General features: G+C 42.7%; 1 protein-coding gene across 3 annotated transcripts in view; it reads right to left on the reverse strand.

Annotated features, from left to right (window-relative positions):
- Positions 1–16,915, reverse strand: part of tsc2 (TSC complex subunit 2) — a 27,604-nt gene continuing 10,689 nt past the window's right edge. For 2 of the 3 annotated variants that reach the window (XM_046046450.1, XM_046046451.1), the window contains exons 22-41: positions 16,692–16,881; positions 16,459–16,552; positions 16,274–16,376; positions 15,156–15,250; positions 12,762–12,902; positions 9,908–10,069; positions 9,620–9,778; positions 9,050–9,162; positions 6,548–6,790; positions 5,941–6,189; positions 3,477–3,631; positions 2,372–2,988; positions 1,888–1,966; positions 1,717–1,803; positions 1,428–1,614; positions 1,204–1,343; positions 1,045–1,123; positions 862–953; positions 672–770; positions 1–548 (exon numbers count right to left, since the gene is read on the reverse strand). In XM_046046450.1, the coding sequence (XP_045902406.1) occupies positions 381–548; positions 672–770; positions 862–953; positions 1,045–1,123; positions 1,204–1,343; positions 1,428–1,614; positions 1,717–1,803; positions 1,888–1,966; positions 2,372–2,988; positions 3,477–3,631; positions 5,941–6,189; positions 6,548–6,790; positions 9,050–9,162; positions 9,620–9,778; positions 9,908–10,069; positions 12,762–12,902; positions 15,156–15,250; positions 16,274–16,376; positions 16,459–16,552; positions 16,692–16,881 (3,252 nt within the window). In that variant the 3' untranslated portion in view covers positions 1–380. The remainder of the gene's footprint in view (positions 549–671; positions 771–861; positions 954–1,044; positions 1,124–1,203; positions 1,344–1,427; positions 1,615–1,716; positions 1,804–1,887; positions 1,967–2,371; positions 2,989–3,476; positions 3,632–5,940; positions 6,190–6,547; positions 6,791–9,049; positions 9,163–9,619; positions 9,779–9,907; positions 10,070–12,761; positions 12,903–15,155; positions 15,251–16,273; positions 16,377–16,458; positions 16,553–16,691; positions 16,882–16,915) is intronic. The other variant, XM_046046452.1, reaches the window with a different exon arrangement.

The following is a 16,915-nucleotide window of genomic DNA, read 5'->3' on the forward strand; positions in this document are numbered from 1 at the left end:
GCTTTTTAATGCGTTTTTTATTCCACACATATTTACACACCCTGCTCTTGAATGTAGTGTTCTGTACAACTTTACTCATCTCATGTTGCACATCAGAAACATCATGATTAGACCTAAAAAGTGCAAAGCCTTAGCATTTCAAAAAATTTCGAAAAATATGCAGAAATTACCGTCTACACATATCAATACTTAATCACAAAATAAGCCTTTGATACCATAACGCTCTCAAGTTTTCCTGTAAAGTCCCAAATGGTTCTAAATCAAAATCAGTATGTCATCCTAAATTCTCCCAGACAGAGAGGTGAAAGTAAACTCACCTCAGCTCTAAGGCAGGTGTGTGCATGTCTGTGGTTGTGTGTCTGCCAGGACAAGAAATTTAATCACACAAAATCTGTGAAATCATCCACTGTTGATACAAGTCTTTTCCTTTGCCCGGAGACTTCTTGGTTTGCTGCTGGACTGCTCTGCTGAAACGACTTGTTCTGCTGAGTGTGTCCTTGCGTCAGAGAGATGCCGGGAGTGGAGCGAGACTGAATGTCTTCCTGGGCCTGAGCCAGAACAGAGAGGCGGCAAGATGGGTGAAATTTATGAGGGGAAATTGAAAATATTATGAAGTGAAGGCAGTGGCAGTGATGAAAGGAAACCATTTCTTCATTTGTGTGCTTCCTTACCCTAGTCCTGATCCTCTTAATGTGTCGTAATCTTGCTAACCACTTAGAGGCGTAGGCATCAGAGGGGTTGGCTCTGTACTGATGGACCAAAGAGGCCATCTGCGGGTAGACAAAGAGGAGGGAAGTACATGTCTGTCTGAGTGTGTATGTATGACTAGGTGTGAGAGGTAGAGATAAGAAGAAGACTTACATTTGCATGGAGAGCCATCTGCCTGACTAGGAGTGGAAGGTTGCGGTCCGACACGATTTTTGCCACTGTTGTGTCGACTAATCCCTCCAGGTCTGAAAAGAGAGCACAAGAGGAGGAATAAAAGTAAAACAAAACATGGCGTGGCAAGGAGCAAGACCATAGAAAACACAGTGATTGGCTCACCTTTGCGGCACTGGAGTGAGACCAGGTTACATTCATAGTCCAGCGGTTTTATGATGACCTCTACGAAGTTAAACTGACCCTAACAGGAGGGGGAAAAGACAAGGGATTGGAGCTGAATATATACAGATTAGAGACACGTATGAGTGTGTGCGCATGTACCTTAATGGTGCCCAGTTTGTACTCCTCTCCAGAGTCATTGTACACCACCATGACAAAATCATTGCCAATGTGACGCTTTTTGTTGCAACAGCCTTTGTCGCTCTCCCTGTTTGGCATCAGTGTGGCTATGTGAAAGATAGCTGTGGAGACAGGATTTCATGAACAACAAGCAGACTGGCTGTGGAAATCGAACACAGCAATTACCAAATTAGTCAGACACACACCCTGCATGATGTCGTCATGCCAGCAGTAGGTAAACTCTCCGTCATCTCCGTACTGGTCAAGCCCTCCGAGGAATATCTGGTCGGGGTCACAGTCTTTCAAATGGATTAATTTTCCCAGGCCTGTTAGGAAGGCAGCGTAGCGGTTCGAACCATACTCGTTTGATAGAATGGCAACCTCATTGTTAACCTGGAGGGAGTGGAGAGGATGAAGGTGTAAAGTCATAGAGTGTAGGAATGAGCTGACAGTATTATTCAATTAAAACAGCCATCAGTGTCCTTGTGTTCTCACCTGACCGGCTCCTACAAACACCACTCCGATCTTATGGGTGTCATAAGGAGGCATCTGGTCCAGAACCTTCACAGCGCGGTCAATCACCTACCACAGTAAATAAAAACAATGAACAACACTGTATATAAAACACTGGAGTAGATTCCAGGTCAGTCGGAGAGGTCAACTAACTTGAGTTTTGGGCAGCAGCAGCGGCTTGTTGGCTTCATTCCCAAAGAAAGGAGAGTGGTAGAGCTGGAGAAAGACGAAGCTAGAGGACACAAAAAGTAGTAGACAGAGAGAAAAATAAGTGTTGGACACGAGCACAAAATTAACAAGGCTTCTAACCCATATGTTGACATTTGCCATTGCTTGTAAAGTGGCATTTACAACACATATGAGAAACGAAATAAAAATACAAGCACAGCTGCACAGCTATGTTTACACTATGTTCCATTCCAGGTTTTAGGACGCAGTTTTAATTTTTTCATCATCTCAAACAATCTTTCGACTTCAAGCTGGGCTGCAGCACTTTTCTTCACTGGCAGGCTGCCACTTGGGATCTGAGCAGTCGAGCAGAAATTTGTTTGCTGAATCGGGAAGATACACTGACACTTATTTGGCAGAAACAGGCGACAGAGGCTGCAGTAGTGTTTTTGTGTATATGTTGGAGTACCTGGGGCTCAGTCCAGCGATCTTCTCAGTGTTGCTGGGCCCGGGCCGACTGTGGTACGAGTCCCTGTCCGTCCTCCTCTCCCTCCTGGAAGAGGGGGCTGACACTGAGATGGTGTGACCCCGGGGTCGGTGGCCTCCGCTCGGGGAGACAGCTCCAGGTTGCGCCACTGCTGATGGAAACTCTAATCTCATCCTTGCTCCTCCACTTTGAGATGACACTACACCTGGGCTTTCACCCCCTTGACTCTGACCTCCCAGTCCATTAACGTCCCCTCCTGTGCTTCCCTCCACCTTCTCTTTCTCAAAATGAGGCTGCTGCTGCTGCTGCTGCTGCGGCTTGCTGTCTGAAGGTGTTTTGGGCCATGATGTGTCTCCTGGCACAGTCTCGGACTCCATAGCGGCCTTGGAGAAGGCTGCAGGTAAAGTTTGGAGCTCCGGAGAGGAACTGGACTTGTTAAGTCCGTGGCCCTGGGACTGAGTGTGGGTCTGGAAGGGAAGTTCGGGCCCCTGGCTACCTGGTGTGGAGGGTCCCAGAGTGGGCTGGTCAATGGGAATTGCTCCCTCGCTCACCTCCTCCAGCGTCGACTTCTCGTCATCTTGACTGGAGGTGGAGGAGGACTGGAGGACAAACATTAGAGGTGTTGCTTTAAAAAAATAACAGCAGAGGGACAACTTTATAAAGGGTCATAGTTGTAGTAGATTATTTTAGAGAAAATTATTAACCATTTTGTGGTTTTGCAAACATGCAAAACCACAGAATGGTTAACAATGTGCAGAATAAAAACAGCGGTGGGTGTGTGATCACAGGCTGTGCTGCTTATTATGCAGAAACAAGGGTGGGGAAACCCACTTAATAGGAGTGTGGATGGTAAACAACAATAACAAAAGCAAGTGGTGGAGATGCTTGTGAATACTAATTTCATCTTTTCACAGCTTGTACTTGTTAGAGACAGTACAGCCACATCAAGCCATGTGAATGAATATGTATCTGTAGTCTTTATTGTTTACCATGCTCAAGTACACGTGCTATTTTGTTTACTTCATGTCAGCATAAGCTGGATGCGCCTTTGTGTGTAGAAATAAAAAGGAGTGCATCAACTGCCTACCCTACTGAGCGTTCCAGTCGGCGGGGTCTTTGTTAAATTCTCAGACATGAAGATGGGATCAGAGGTGATTGGCTCAAACTCTTCACTCTCTGGCCAATCAGACGGGGTGTGTGCTGTGGTGACCCCTGACCCCTCCTCCAGCACCACCACAGAGTCTACAGCAGGACACAGCAACAACCCAAGTGCGTTATAGGTAGATACACATACACAAAAACCCAAGTAGCATCCTCAGACACACACACACACACACACCACAGTGTTGTGCACTATTAGTTAACACAATCAGAGACATCAAAGCATACACAGGCGTAAGACTCCCACAACAAACATCAAAGATTTCATTGCAGCCGTAGTCATTGTGATAGCACTTCACACACCAACTCTGATCAATGTGGCTACATTTGATTCTTACTGTGTACTTCTCTAGAATGTAGATTTTACTAACAAACTCAAAAGGCAGTCAGGTAAACACATAACCAACAGGACCTTCAGTCAATCCAACCTAAAAACACTGACATCAGAGCCAGACAGATCAATGCAGCAGGCAGCATCTGGCTACTTGATTTCTCCATCAAGGCGCATGCATCTGTTTGGTTGGTTATCTTGGCCTGAACACACTGCACAACAGCAGCCCAGACCAGCCCATCCAGTCCTGTATCTCCATAATAACACTCTCCCTACAATCAAAGAAGAAGCTGCATTGTCAGTCAGATCTCTTTGACACTGGAGTATTGGCCCGCAAAACTGCAGCTCTGAAAATGTCTTCACGCTATTGGTCTACCAGTAAGGCACGGAAGAGCACAGTAGTTGGATACGGTCTGGGCTTTTTCTGTTGAAAACATCATAAGGTCAAAGGTTAATAGTTCAACTTGGGAGTTCATTTACAGTGGGTTATGCGCTGTATCTCTACTAGTGTTAGGGAAGATGATTAGGAAGGAAGAACAAATCACGGAAGGAATCTAAATGAATCACAATCCATCTTTAGGTGTCATTGGACTGATTGATCTGAGTGCAGGCAAGTTTTCAGCATCACTTGTCAAGGACCCTCCCTCTCCCCCAGCTTAATAGAAGACTGATGGGTAAAGCAGAAATGCTGAATTCCTTCACTTGCATAATATTCAGGTATAAAACAGCAGGTCTTTTGAAGTTCAGCAACAGTTATCTCTCACTTGCAAATAAAGGAAAAGATTGACATTTTGGAAAATACACTTACTCGTGCTGAATTAGATGAAAAGATCGATTCAACTCACATGGCTGTCCATTATATACGAGGCTGGAGCCAGGAGACGGTTAACTTTGTTTAGCATACCATCTGGGCCACTCAAGCACTTTTTGCCCTGTAAGTGTTTCCCCCTGTTTTAAGTCTTTATGTTAAGCTAACGTTCATATTGAACAGAGTAGACAGATATAAGAGGGATATCTATCATCTCATCTTCCTCTGATCAAAAAAGCAAATAAGTATATTTCCCAAAAAGTCAAACTCTTCCTTTAAAACATCTTATTGGGAAAACAATATTTCGGTCTTCAGATCTTTACTGTTAATAGCAAATATGAGACAATGTATGGATTTCTCTGCCAATATTTTTAACAAACTGTAATGAAAGACGTGTGACGATCAAATGTCACTTTCAGTTTGTGCTGACAGGCCACTGTATTGCACAAGTGAGAAGAAATACACTACACCAGGAGTTTTCTGGAGGGGGGAGGTATGGGCACACATGAGGTGGACGGTACCTGCCCAGGAAATGCTCCTGTGCAACCTGCCAGGGGCTGGAGGGCCTGGGGGGACAGAGCCCAAACCCAGAGACCAGAGCGAGCCACCCACTGCAGGCGGGATGTCAGAGCACAGGTCGGTAGCACATGACGCCACATAACACATCGCATCCAATCACAAACCAGCATGGTGGTGAGGATAAAAAAAAAAACAAAAAAAAAAAAACATGAAAACAAACCAATCAGAACAAGGGAAAAACTCTTAAAGGTAATGAGAAAAGAAACATTTTTGACAGGAAGAAAAAAATAGGAGTTGATGAGGTAAATAATGAGAAAATGCAAAGATGTATAACTGGAGGCAGGTGCAAGGGCAAGAGAGGACACCGGGACAAGCATAGGACACCAGGCAAAAAAACATGTCAAAGCAGTTATCTTTGACAATCACTGACCTGAGCAAATTCAATGTGGCCTTTTATCACCTTCAGGTTCAAATAGAGTATTTACAGGCAATTTGGCTCTTAGCTCAGTCCATTAAAGGGGACCAAGGACGGGCATTCAGGCAGACAGGAAGGATGCGTTCATGCGTAACATTACATATTTTAGTCCATAATGATTTTCTGTTCTGTAGCTAAATATTGTGGATGTGTTTATTTTACTGATAATAGGATGACATTGTTTGTGGGACAAATAACTTAACTGCATTGATCAATGACAACAACCAATGACTCTCTCTGCTCAGACTGTCACTCACCAGTGTTGGAGCGCTGGATCAAGTTTGCCTTCCCTCCAAAACTGCTCTGTGTTTGGATTAGGGGCTCAGAGACAGGGGCTGGTGCAGGAGCAGCAGTGCTGGCTGGAGCGCTGGCTGTCTCGGTAGGAGGTTCCTTCACTCCCTCCATGGCCATGAGGACTGTGGAGAGCTCCTGCAGCGGCATGTTGCCGAGCTCCGAGGAGAAGGGACTGGGCGGGTTCTCAAGACACATCAGCCAGCTTGTGTTACCTGTGACAGAGAGACAGACACATGCATTAGACCACCGATCACCTGTAAAAAGACCACACAAGGGCTTTTGATTATTTTAGCCCACTAACTACCAATAAAACATGTTAATTTTACATTAGTTATGAAAGTTTACCATAGCATGACAGAGACTTTCTGATCATTTTCCTCCAGGGAACCATACATGTTAGAAAAGTATGAAAATAAACTTGCAAAAGACACAAATAAGCTTTAGATGGACTATAACCACAGTTAACGTCAAGGTTCCTTTGTATTTGTGTAAATGTTTTTATTTCTGTAGTCATTATCTTCATGTGTTACTTAAGCTGCAAGCAGGGACTCTTCTAAGTGATATTCCTACCAGACGGTCTCCGTATGAAGATCTCTGCCCAGCCCTGTGTGAGCATGGGAACAAACTCAGCCAGGCTGGGGTTGTCTTTGAGAGGAGGGGGAGCAGACGGGGTGGCAGAGGTGGAGGAGGGAGGACCCAGACTATCCAGGGTGGAACCAGAGGAGGGAGAGAGCGGAGCAGCTAACTCGCCCTCAGAGGGGGACACCAGAGGACTGAGACTCTGAGCAGGACCGGCACGTAGAGCGTGGCCGCCTGCAATGGACAGAGAGAGGAAGGTCAACATCATTATCGTTATATGTCAGCTCTTCTCTTTATATTCAGGCCAGTTTGAAACTGACAGCTCATCTGATTAGATTTTTGGAGAACATGGTTAGTTATTATAAAACATCAGCATAAAGACAAGGAAGGTTAAAAAAAAAAAAAAAGATATTTGAAGACGTTTCGCCCCTCATCCAAGAGGCTTCTTCAGTTTAGTTCTGTGTACTATTAATTTAACAAATATATTAATATTTATTCATATTAGGGCTGCACTATTTGAAGAAAAAGTCATGTTGCGATTATTGTGGACAATATTACAATTCGATTATAATGGAACAAATGGTACAATGAGTCTACTTGCTTAATTATCAAGGAATGCACGAAATACTGACATTTTGAAGTCTATTTCTCAACTTGAATGAAGTTAAACTATAAGCAATATTTATAACAATAACAAGTAAAACAGATGTAAAACAGAACAAGGGAGCATGTTGCTCTCCAGAGGAGGTGGAGGCTAAAAGAAGCAAATATTGGCATACTGGCACCGGCTCAATGTACATCTGTCTAATGCAGAGACTCTATCCACAACCTTAAGGAGTAGGAACTGTACATGAGTGTATTAAATAAAGAGTATAATGTTTAGTTAACAGTATACTGTTAGTATCTATAATACTATATTCATTATAATTTCATATAATAGTATACTATTTTACCACTAGTCGAATATTAAATCCAGTTACAGCTGTTTCATTTCTGTGGGTTGTTTTTATTCTTCTAATACTTGTGCAAGCAAAAGGCTCAGTGTCTAATTTGTTAATGCTAATTACTAACTTGTCAATAATCATATTGTTCAACATTTAATGACTTGCTGTAGCACATCAAACTTTTTTTTAATGTCCCGCCCCATCCAGGCTATGTTTGGTCGGTTGAGGAAAAGTGCCCATCAGCTCTGAAAAGTTGAACATTTTAAACAACAACACGCACCGATACAGCTAAAGTCCTTATAGGAAGTCTCTGATACAGCTAACGTTAATTGGCCAGTGAGCCAAACCCAAACCTTCCTCATCTTCTCCCTGTTTTCTTCTGTCTCACCACTTCAGCTGCGGCCAACGTCTCTCTGTCTCTGTCTCAGAGCGACCGGAGCACCGGCATTTCTCTCGGTGCTCCGGTGGCGAGTCCGACTATGTTTTGAACAATTAGTGGCGGGGCATGTAGGGGGGTTATGGTAGGTTGTTGTCTTAAAATTTACTGGCACTCTGCTCATAAATAATTTTTCTCATTGCATGTAGACTTATCTGTTTTTAGGGGCAAATGCAAGAGCCCAGTGTGGGCGGAGAGAATGAGCAGACTGCAACGCACACAGAGAAGAGAGGGTCACATACATTTTTTGCAGTTATGTAATCGAACATGACAAAATCGCGATTGCGATTAGATTAATCGTGCAGCCCTAATTCATATATAAAAATATAATAGTTGGGAGAGACGTCAGTCAGTCAGAACAGAAGAAGGCTCTTGGATGAGAAGCGAAACGTCTTCAAGTATCTTAAACAAAAGTCCAGTTGCCCTTGATTTTAACCTTCCTTAGATAACTATGACCTGGATGACGCAAACACATTCAGGGTGACTGACAAAGCCAAAAAGATTGACATCATTAAAATACACACTTGCATAATAAATAAGCCGCAAGATCTAGTTACAACACCTTATGTCTTTCAGATCCACAAACACAAAATCCAAAGCACACAAAGTACAGACAGACATCAATGTATGAAAGATTACAACAAAGTAGCATCATTTTGCATCACATTTTCCTTTGAATGTACTATGAATCAGATATAGAGTAATGACAAACAATGCCACTAATCTTCATTAAAATGACATGTACCAGTGGTAGAGTGGAGTAGCGAAGAGATAAGAAAGGCAGGCATGGAAAAAAAGCATGGCTGCAAATCTGTGGAGGATAAAAGCTACCTGATTATTTCTCATTTCAAGACAGCAGGAACTGATTTTACCTGCCTCCAAAAAGAGATTTCAAAAATGGATATTGGAAATCAGCAATAACTGCTAAATGCTGTTAGATTTTGGCAACAATTCTTATACATGACAACGTAAATAGTCTAAGGTGTGTTAGTAGTGTCCCACAAACTTTAAAATGTTCTCTTCAATAGCAGATGTATATAGCTGGTGTATCATGGGATGATCTAAGTCCTGAGGCCAAGTGTTATCTGCCAAGCTGCTGAATATTTTTATTACCTGACATGGAGCGGACCCGTATGCGTGTGGCTCTGTTGTGCTGCTGGCTTGACTGTGACTCCAGTTTGGCTGGAGCCTCTTTGGTTATTCTAGTGTGCAGTGATGGATCTGACCTTCAGGACCAGGAAAGAGAAATGATTACAAAGCAGCCACAAGACTACAGAGACTACACTGATGCTAGGCTGTGAGGCTGTACTTAGGCACATCGGTGCTTTGAGCTAAATGCTAACATTAGCATGCTAACATCCCCACAATTACAATTCTAACATGTTGATGTTTAGTAGGTATAATGTTTACCGTGTTCACATTCTTAGTTTAGGTTGATGAGAATGATAACATGTGCTAATTAGCAGTTCTGCAGGTATATGGTCATAAACTAAATTACTGGACTACAAATGTTGACCTGATCATGACAGGGAATCATTAGGATTGATCCTCATTGGAACATGAATGTCTGGTTTAAATATCATGGCAGTCCATCCAATAGCTGTTGAGATATTTCACACAGACAGACCTTGGCATCCCTAAAGCCACTGGCTAAAAATCAGAGTGTGTGTGTGTGTGGCTCACCTTGTCATTTCCCCTCCTCCTCCCAGTCGTTCGGCCATATCCAGACCCAGCAGCGCTTGCGTTCTGACCCCTCCACTGGTGGTTATGGTCACCAGCTTGTTGCCCACCAACCAGGTCATACTGCGGCCCCCCGCCAAAAGGAACTCTGCAATGGGAGACCTAAGAGGACAAAAAAAAGTCAAAGTTATGACTACCACAGCCTCTCTCAGATCTTTTTACAAAAATCACCACTGTGAAGTGCAAACAACCATAAAAACAAACAAATATAATAAACAACTCCTTGCTAACCTCTTCGGCAGGGCTGAGAAGTTGGAAAAGACATATCGTGCCATCATGTCAAGACAGGTCTCCGTGAGTTCCAGGTGGACCGTCTTCAGCCCCTCGTCTGCCTGAGTCACCGCGTTTTCATCAGCGGAGCCCAGACTGCAGGTGGTGGTTGAGGTGTGCATCCTACAGGACGAAACAGAGAAAAGGTTAAACATCAGCGAGAAGGGCAGCTGAGGAAAAGGGAGGCTCCAGATATATATTTAACATGTAAATCAGGAACACAGAGACATGCAAGAATCATAAAAATCATCATAAAAATCACAATCACAACGTTCACATTCTCTCTATATCACATGCAAAGCAAGCATTTATATGCAGATAGCAGACAATTAAAAACACAGGCACACACTGGGACATGGTATAAGTGGCCTCTTCAGCTGTGCTATCACATTGGTTATTTCCCTAAATGTAAATAAGGAAGCTGAAGGGATCTACACTGTATTGATGCTAAGTAAGCCACATGTAGAAGCTGTGCATGAGGGAATGTGTGCTGCAGCCAAGTCTCTTTATTAGTATTCACTGCAGAGTGAGCAGCATCTTGCATCCACAACCATTACTGCCTGCTCTACAGGCAAATCAGGTTAAAAGCACCTTTACAGAGTTAACATCAGTCTCAATCAGGGCTGAAAAGATAGTGGATGTGTATTCAGTCAAAATGAAGACACAAGTGGCTTGCTGCTCAGAAGTAAACACTCTCAAAATAACTGAACACTCTGCTTCCAACTGCGATGACTGCTCATCACAGTGGGGAGTATACAAGGCAGGTAGATTGTTTTCATGCATCATTCTGACAGAACCATAAAGAAAACCAAGGAAAATGTACATAAAGGAACAAATACTAAAACAAATGAGGCAGAAACAAACTATGAAAAGAATGAATTGAGAGTGATGCAAGAGGAACATCTGTCCTTGGCAGATCTAAATTTTTTTAACTTCATGTCAGCCCCAGTTTGCAGTTTATATAAGACAGTATAATAGTGGAGGGAGGGCTGTCTGACTGGAATCAATCTCAACTGGAAATGCATGTTGTCATGGTTTCATACATCTACAAGATTACATCCTCAGTGTAAAATCCAATTCAAGTATGTTCACGAACGCAAATTAAATGTTTTAAAAATAGAAATCTATACACACAGTTAAAAAATTTGTAAATCTGAGGTTTAAATATGAGAGATTTAAAAAAATAAAAAACAACAACAAAAAAATAAAATACAGCTGTACAGATGCACTGTCCTGTCTTAAGAAGCAAGAAGAAATCTCTCACTCATACCAAGTCCCAGCATGTGACTACATAACTATTACACACATTTTGTACTTACCATTCTTCCACTGACAATGATTAATTTTTTCACTTCAGTGTCTAGTGGAAACTAGTGTACGCCAAAAAACATGACCATGAAACACTCACGACTGAAACAGTGTGCTGTTCAGTGCTTTCTCTATTACGCTTTATTTCATTTCAAATACACAATCCAAAATAAAGCTGAATATTAGGGCATTCATGAGAATTCAATGCTTTGCTTTTCTTCAGTACACCTTTCAGTATAGACGTGTGAGCGGCACAACATGAGCTTGACTAAAAACAAAGACTAAAACAAAATGTATTGCGATAGACAAATTATGCGAACTTAATTAAAGAGTTTAGATTATTAACAAATGTCGCCTTAAACATGGTCATGTTGTCTGAAGTAAAACAAGTGTCCACCAGTCTTACTCGTCACTCAGGTGTTACCATTCAAGAGACACAAAACCAGCGGTCTGAGAAAACAGATTTGCAGCCATTTAGCAGTTGAAGCAGGTTAAACAGATCTACACTGCAGCTGTTTAGTGTGATCGAGTTCAATGTTACAGTAATTAAATACAATATATAGTAGTTTCAAACATTCAAGTACTGGGCTTTTACTGCCATCTTTTGGGCAGGAGGGGTATGACATAATCAATATAGTTGCACAACAGCCACATCTGACAACTGCAATGTTAGATCATTCATCTGTCTGTCATTTGAGAAAGTCAGCCAAGCAGAGATAAGCATAAAAGTATGAAGATAAGTCAGTGGTGTGTGTGTGTGTGTGTGTGTGTGTGTGTTTGTGTGTGTTGATATGAATGATTTGAGTCTATACTCAAACATTCATTAAAAGTTCACATCAGCCGGCTAGTCCTAAAATCCCACAATAGGAGATTGCCATGGTCATAGCAGAAAAGTGTATGTTTGTGAGTGGAGCAAAACAAAACTATGTCAAGCAGGCAAACAAAGTTGTTGTCCCTGTCACTGGCCGAGGAAGCAGAAGTGCCCTCCCACCAGGAAAAGGAAGGCAGAGTTGTATGTTGCGGTTGATCAGGATAAGATCCCGTCACTTTGGATACACATGCTTTACACCAGTCCCTCCTGCCATTCATTTGCTTTTAGGCCAATCAAAACCAGTCAGCAGTACACCCAGCAAAAACAAAATCAAACCAAAGGCAACTTAAAATTAAATGAAAATAAAAGCAAAATCTTTGTTAGTGCAAAATCCAACAGAAAAAAGTGTTTTCCGATGTCTTCTGAAAACACTGCATGCAAAAGCAAATCATAAAAACCAAACCTAAAACAGCACGTGTATGACCGCAGCCCAAAACAAACCAAAAGGTCGACACACAAATGTTTCTCCAACATGCACTACCCTCTCCAGGTGTCCCTGACAACAAACCACCCATCACCCGCCCAACGGACCCACATGACAATGATCCTAGTCCCCATCACCCATCCCATGGAGGAAGCATCAAGTGTTTGGGTTGTTGTTTTTTTATTTGGTTACCCAGAAGGCTCTTCTCTAACCTGCGGACCGCATGTTCGGAGACACTGATGCTGCGGGAGCGGAAAGCGTCCATTGCTGACAGGTCCCTCAGCTCTTTAACTGGCGAGCTGCTGCTATTGGCTACCGCCGCTGCCGCCTTCGCCACTTTTGCTGCCCGCAGACTGGGCGGTGATGAGTACCCAAGAGCAAGGGGAACGGACCCGGGTTGGCGATAAGGTGGCAGTGGGCAGTAATGTGGTGGGTCATCGTGAGGGTGGCGGTGGTTTGGGAATGTGGGGGGAGAGTGCGGTGTGTGGAGGTACAGCAGGAGACAGCAGGAATCACGGTCAGAGCACCAGAGTAACATGAGCAGGTGACCAAAGGGCATATGCCATGGAAAGGGGGCAGGGTACAGAGGAAAGGGCCACATAGGTCAGAGGTCACAGGTGAAGGAAGGGGCCAGGAACAATGTAGGAAGGATCCAGGATGACCCGACCACCCCCCAAAACCACAACCACAACGCAGCACCCAATCGCAGGAGCCAGGGGAGAGGTCAAATGAAGAATTGAAAGAAAAACAAAACAAGGTGAAAATTAACAGCAGTGAACACTATGAATCAGATTACAGAAGAGCGGAGTAAGGAAAAGAGGATTAACAAAAAGGATAAACATTAAAATAAATAGGAAAAGACAAGCTACAGCAGAGGGTAAACAGCTTCTGAACTCGGAAAAGAAAATACACACAGAAAGTCTTCAGGAGAGCAACAAAATAAACATTATTTCACACAGCAGGTACAGAGTGAAGCCAAGGACTATTACAGAAGAAGTAAAATAGTAGGGATGGACTCAGCACAGGCTTGACATAATGGAAGTTAAAACAATGACTCATCCAACTGAAAATTAAATGCTGGGTTAGACCTGAGGGTTGGAGCACAGCAAGTCTGGACTAACTTCTCTGAGGGAGCCAATGAAGGACTAGACAAGACTAATAATTGTACTTACTGGTAGTTCAATAGACTTAAAAGGTAAGAAAGGTTTTTGGAACATCCTCAGTAAATTTTGTTTTCCATGACCTCATCTTATAAAGTGAATGTTGCATTTGTGAGAAAAGGCTGAATAGGAAAAAAGAAAAATAACCTTCATAAATTATTCATATGAAATCTGACAGGCAGCACTCCAACCTAACAGTGGGTAGTGAGCAGCACAAGGACAGGTCACGTCACTGGATGAATGATAACACAATATGAAACACTGAAAGTGAGTTTGAAAAAGAGCTGATATGGAAAAATCAATAGAAACTGATGTTAGTAGAGGCACCGTGTATCTCTATGAAGAGCTGTAACGGGGGGTGTGCTTGATTGCAACGGAAACAAGAGTGTTACGAGGTTCTGAAATAAACCATCAGGTGTGGGGACTGAAACAAGATTTAGAGGACTTACACAAAGAGGGTGCAGCGTGGTCTCAAACAACATTGATTACTTTTTATAGTTGTTTTGGGTCCTCGAAATATGCACTGTAGAAGTATTATTTTAACAAGGAGATTAATTCTGAATATAGACTAAGCAGTGTGTGAACACACTACCACACTGGTGTCCCCAGGTCATTTTTGAAGAGCTCTCTGTCCAAACTGAAACACCCAGACAATATAAAGACAGCTAAATCCTTTCCTTTTAGTCCTATTTTCAGTTGGCGACACAGCCCAGTTAGTCTGCTGAGTCTTAGCTGGTTAAACATTTGTTCAGTCCCCTCCTTCTCTCTGTGATTACTGTGTTTTTTAATGAGTTACTTTGGGTGTTTTTATCGTAGGTTGTTGCGTAGACTAAGACATGGACAACCGACAAACATTCACACCATGTACAGATGAGAATGACGCCTTGCTGAGAAAAGCTTCCTTACACCTCTGTGTGAAAGACAGTGTGTATTTCTTTTTGTGTACATGTAAAGTCTGTATGCACTGTGGTTACAAACAGTCAGATGGCAAGAAAGCAACCTCTGAAAGCCTTTCCTCTTGCCATCGCCATGTATGTTACAAGTGGTAGACACAACGGTAGTAATGCAAACACCTGGACAATATAATTTAATCCACAACTACACAAACTGCAGGAGTGTGGCCTTAGATTACATTATGTTATACAGGTGTTCATATTATTTTGTCTACCCCTTGTATGTCAGTAATATGAGAAGTGAATTTTGGATTAAAAAAAATAAATCGTGGCAGAAAAACAACAAATGTAAAAAGCATAAACAATAAATAAAATGAACGAATGAGCACCATGGCAACCTGAGAGGAGTCATTGCGACGATCACGCCACAGTAGCAGTCATGCTGAGTCCCCTGTTACCTTGGCAACCCCAAACCGTCTTACACAATGGTCAGTGTGTGGTGCTGCTGGTTTGTACGTCACCACTTGCAGATGTGTCTGTATGTAAGCTTTACCTCTTAGGCCGTTCATTGAGGCTGGTGCTTCGGGCACGAAATGAACTTTGCTCGTGACCGTCGTCGAATGGCAGCAGAGCATTGGAGCGTAAACCCTGAAGACACAGACAAAAAGTGTGAATCTCAAGCAAAACTGAAAAACTAAATTAAATTAAGTTAATGTAAAGTGTAAAGCTCATAAGATTTAAATTTCACATGGTTACTACTGGACCCCGATAGGTTATGTAGACGAGAGTCCTCAGGGTACCAGTGAGACTCAAGGGTTCTCCCTGCTTCCAGTCTATATGCTAAGCTGGCTCCAGCTTCACATCTACCACACAAACATATCTTCTAATGTAAGCAAAAAGGCACATTTTCCCAAAATGTATTCTGTATAATTATTCCTTTAAAAAGGTATTATTGAATACTGAGTAGACTACAAATTATTCTCAGTAACTGAACAGTGCATAGAGCCCCTCGATTTCCAGGAGTGGGTGAGACAGTTAGGAAAGGTTACTGCACATAAAAGAAAATATTTCCTCAAATATGAAACTTTCTTTTATAAATGCGTAAGCAAAAGGATGAGGTGAAAGCACACTGATTTTATTTTCCCTGAGTTATGCTTTTATACTTTCTCTTAGCATTGCATAGTTTCTCTTTTTCTCTGTATGTGTATTGTTTATGTGTTTGTGTGGGCTGGGAATGGAAAATTGGAGAAGTTCTGAGTTTGGAGACGGACTAATTACCAGTTGCAACAGCACGGTTGGTATTGTTTTCACAATTTTGAGTAAGTGCGTGTCAGTCATCATGTCAAAATGTGCTCCAGAAGACACCCACTGTAGCGGGAATTACCACACGTCACAACTGTGCAAGATGCAGTCACCAAACTTTACAGGTGTGTAAAGATCGAAATGAAAGAATTCTAAGATGGGTGTGGTCCGAGCATAGGCGCTGGAAGCAGGGGGGTAGGAGGTAGGGAAGGGGCACTGACAATCTCGACAATCTCACATCTGTTGTGTCATGTGTTTCATTGCACCATACACACCAATTTGTCTTCGTGGCTGATGCGATCCCATCACAAGATGGTCAGTGCTGATGTTATATTTCAAAATAAAAGTCATAAAAACAGGAAGACAAACCTTTGTGATATACTGAACAAAGTCCTTGCGAAAGGGGAGTCTGCAGCGTATGAACCACATGGCGATCACATGGTGGGCCAGCGACACAATGTACTGGTTGAACCTAACGGGAATGGGAGAAACAGGTCAGAATGTGTCTGTGCATCTGAGAATATACACGTGCCCGTGTGTATGTGAGCACTTACTTGGAAGGGTTAGTGTAGGGTAGAGAGATGGCAAACACACTGACATACTGCTCAGCTACAAAGTTGGCATACAGATGGGGCAGGCGCACCAGACCTATTAAAACAGAATAAAAAGAAAGAACACGTCTAACCAAACACTTCCTTTTTCTGTGACAGAAAACTTTGATGTGACTGACTGATCTTGAACATTCAATGATGTTAAAGACATTTTCAGAAAAGCTTTTGGTGCTCACTGGAGAGGAACTCGAGCATAGGAGACGCCATGGCCACGGTGGCGGAGATGTGGGTGAGCTTGACGATAAGAGCGGGGAGGAGCTTGATCATGATGTCAGGCATCTCCACGGTGCACATTGTAAGCGCCACCACACACTGTTTGGCACAGCGGTAAATGAGGCCGGTCTCGAGGCACTGAACCAGCTCTCTCTATAGAATGGAAATGAAATTATCTAACGTCATT

The sequence above is a fragment of the Micropterus dolomieu genome, linkage group LG04, assembly GCF_021292245.1.
Source record: "Micropterus dolomieu isolate WLL.071019.BEF.003 ecotype Adirondacks linkage group LG04, ASM2129224v1, whole genome shotgun sequence".
NCBI lineage: Eukaryota > Metazoa > Chordata > Actinopteri > Centrarchiformes > Centrarchidae > Micropterus > Micropterus dolomieu.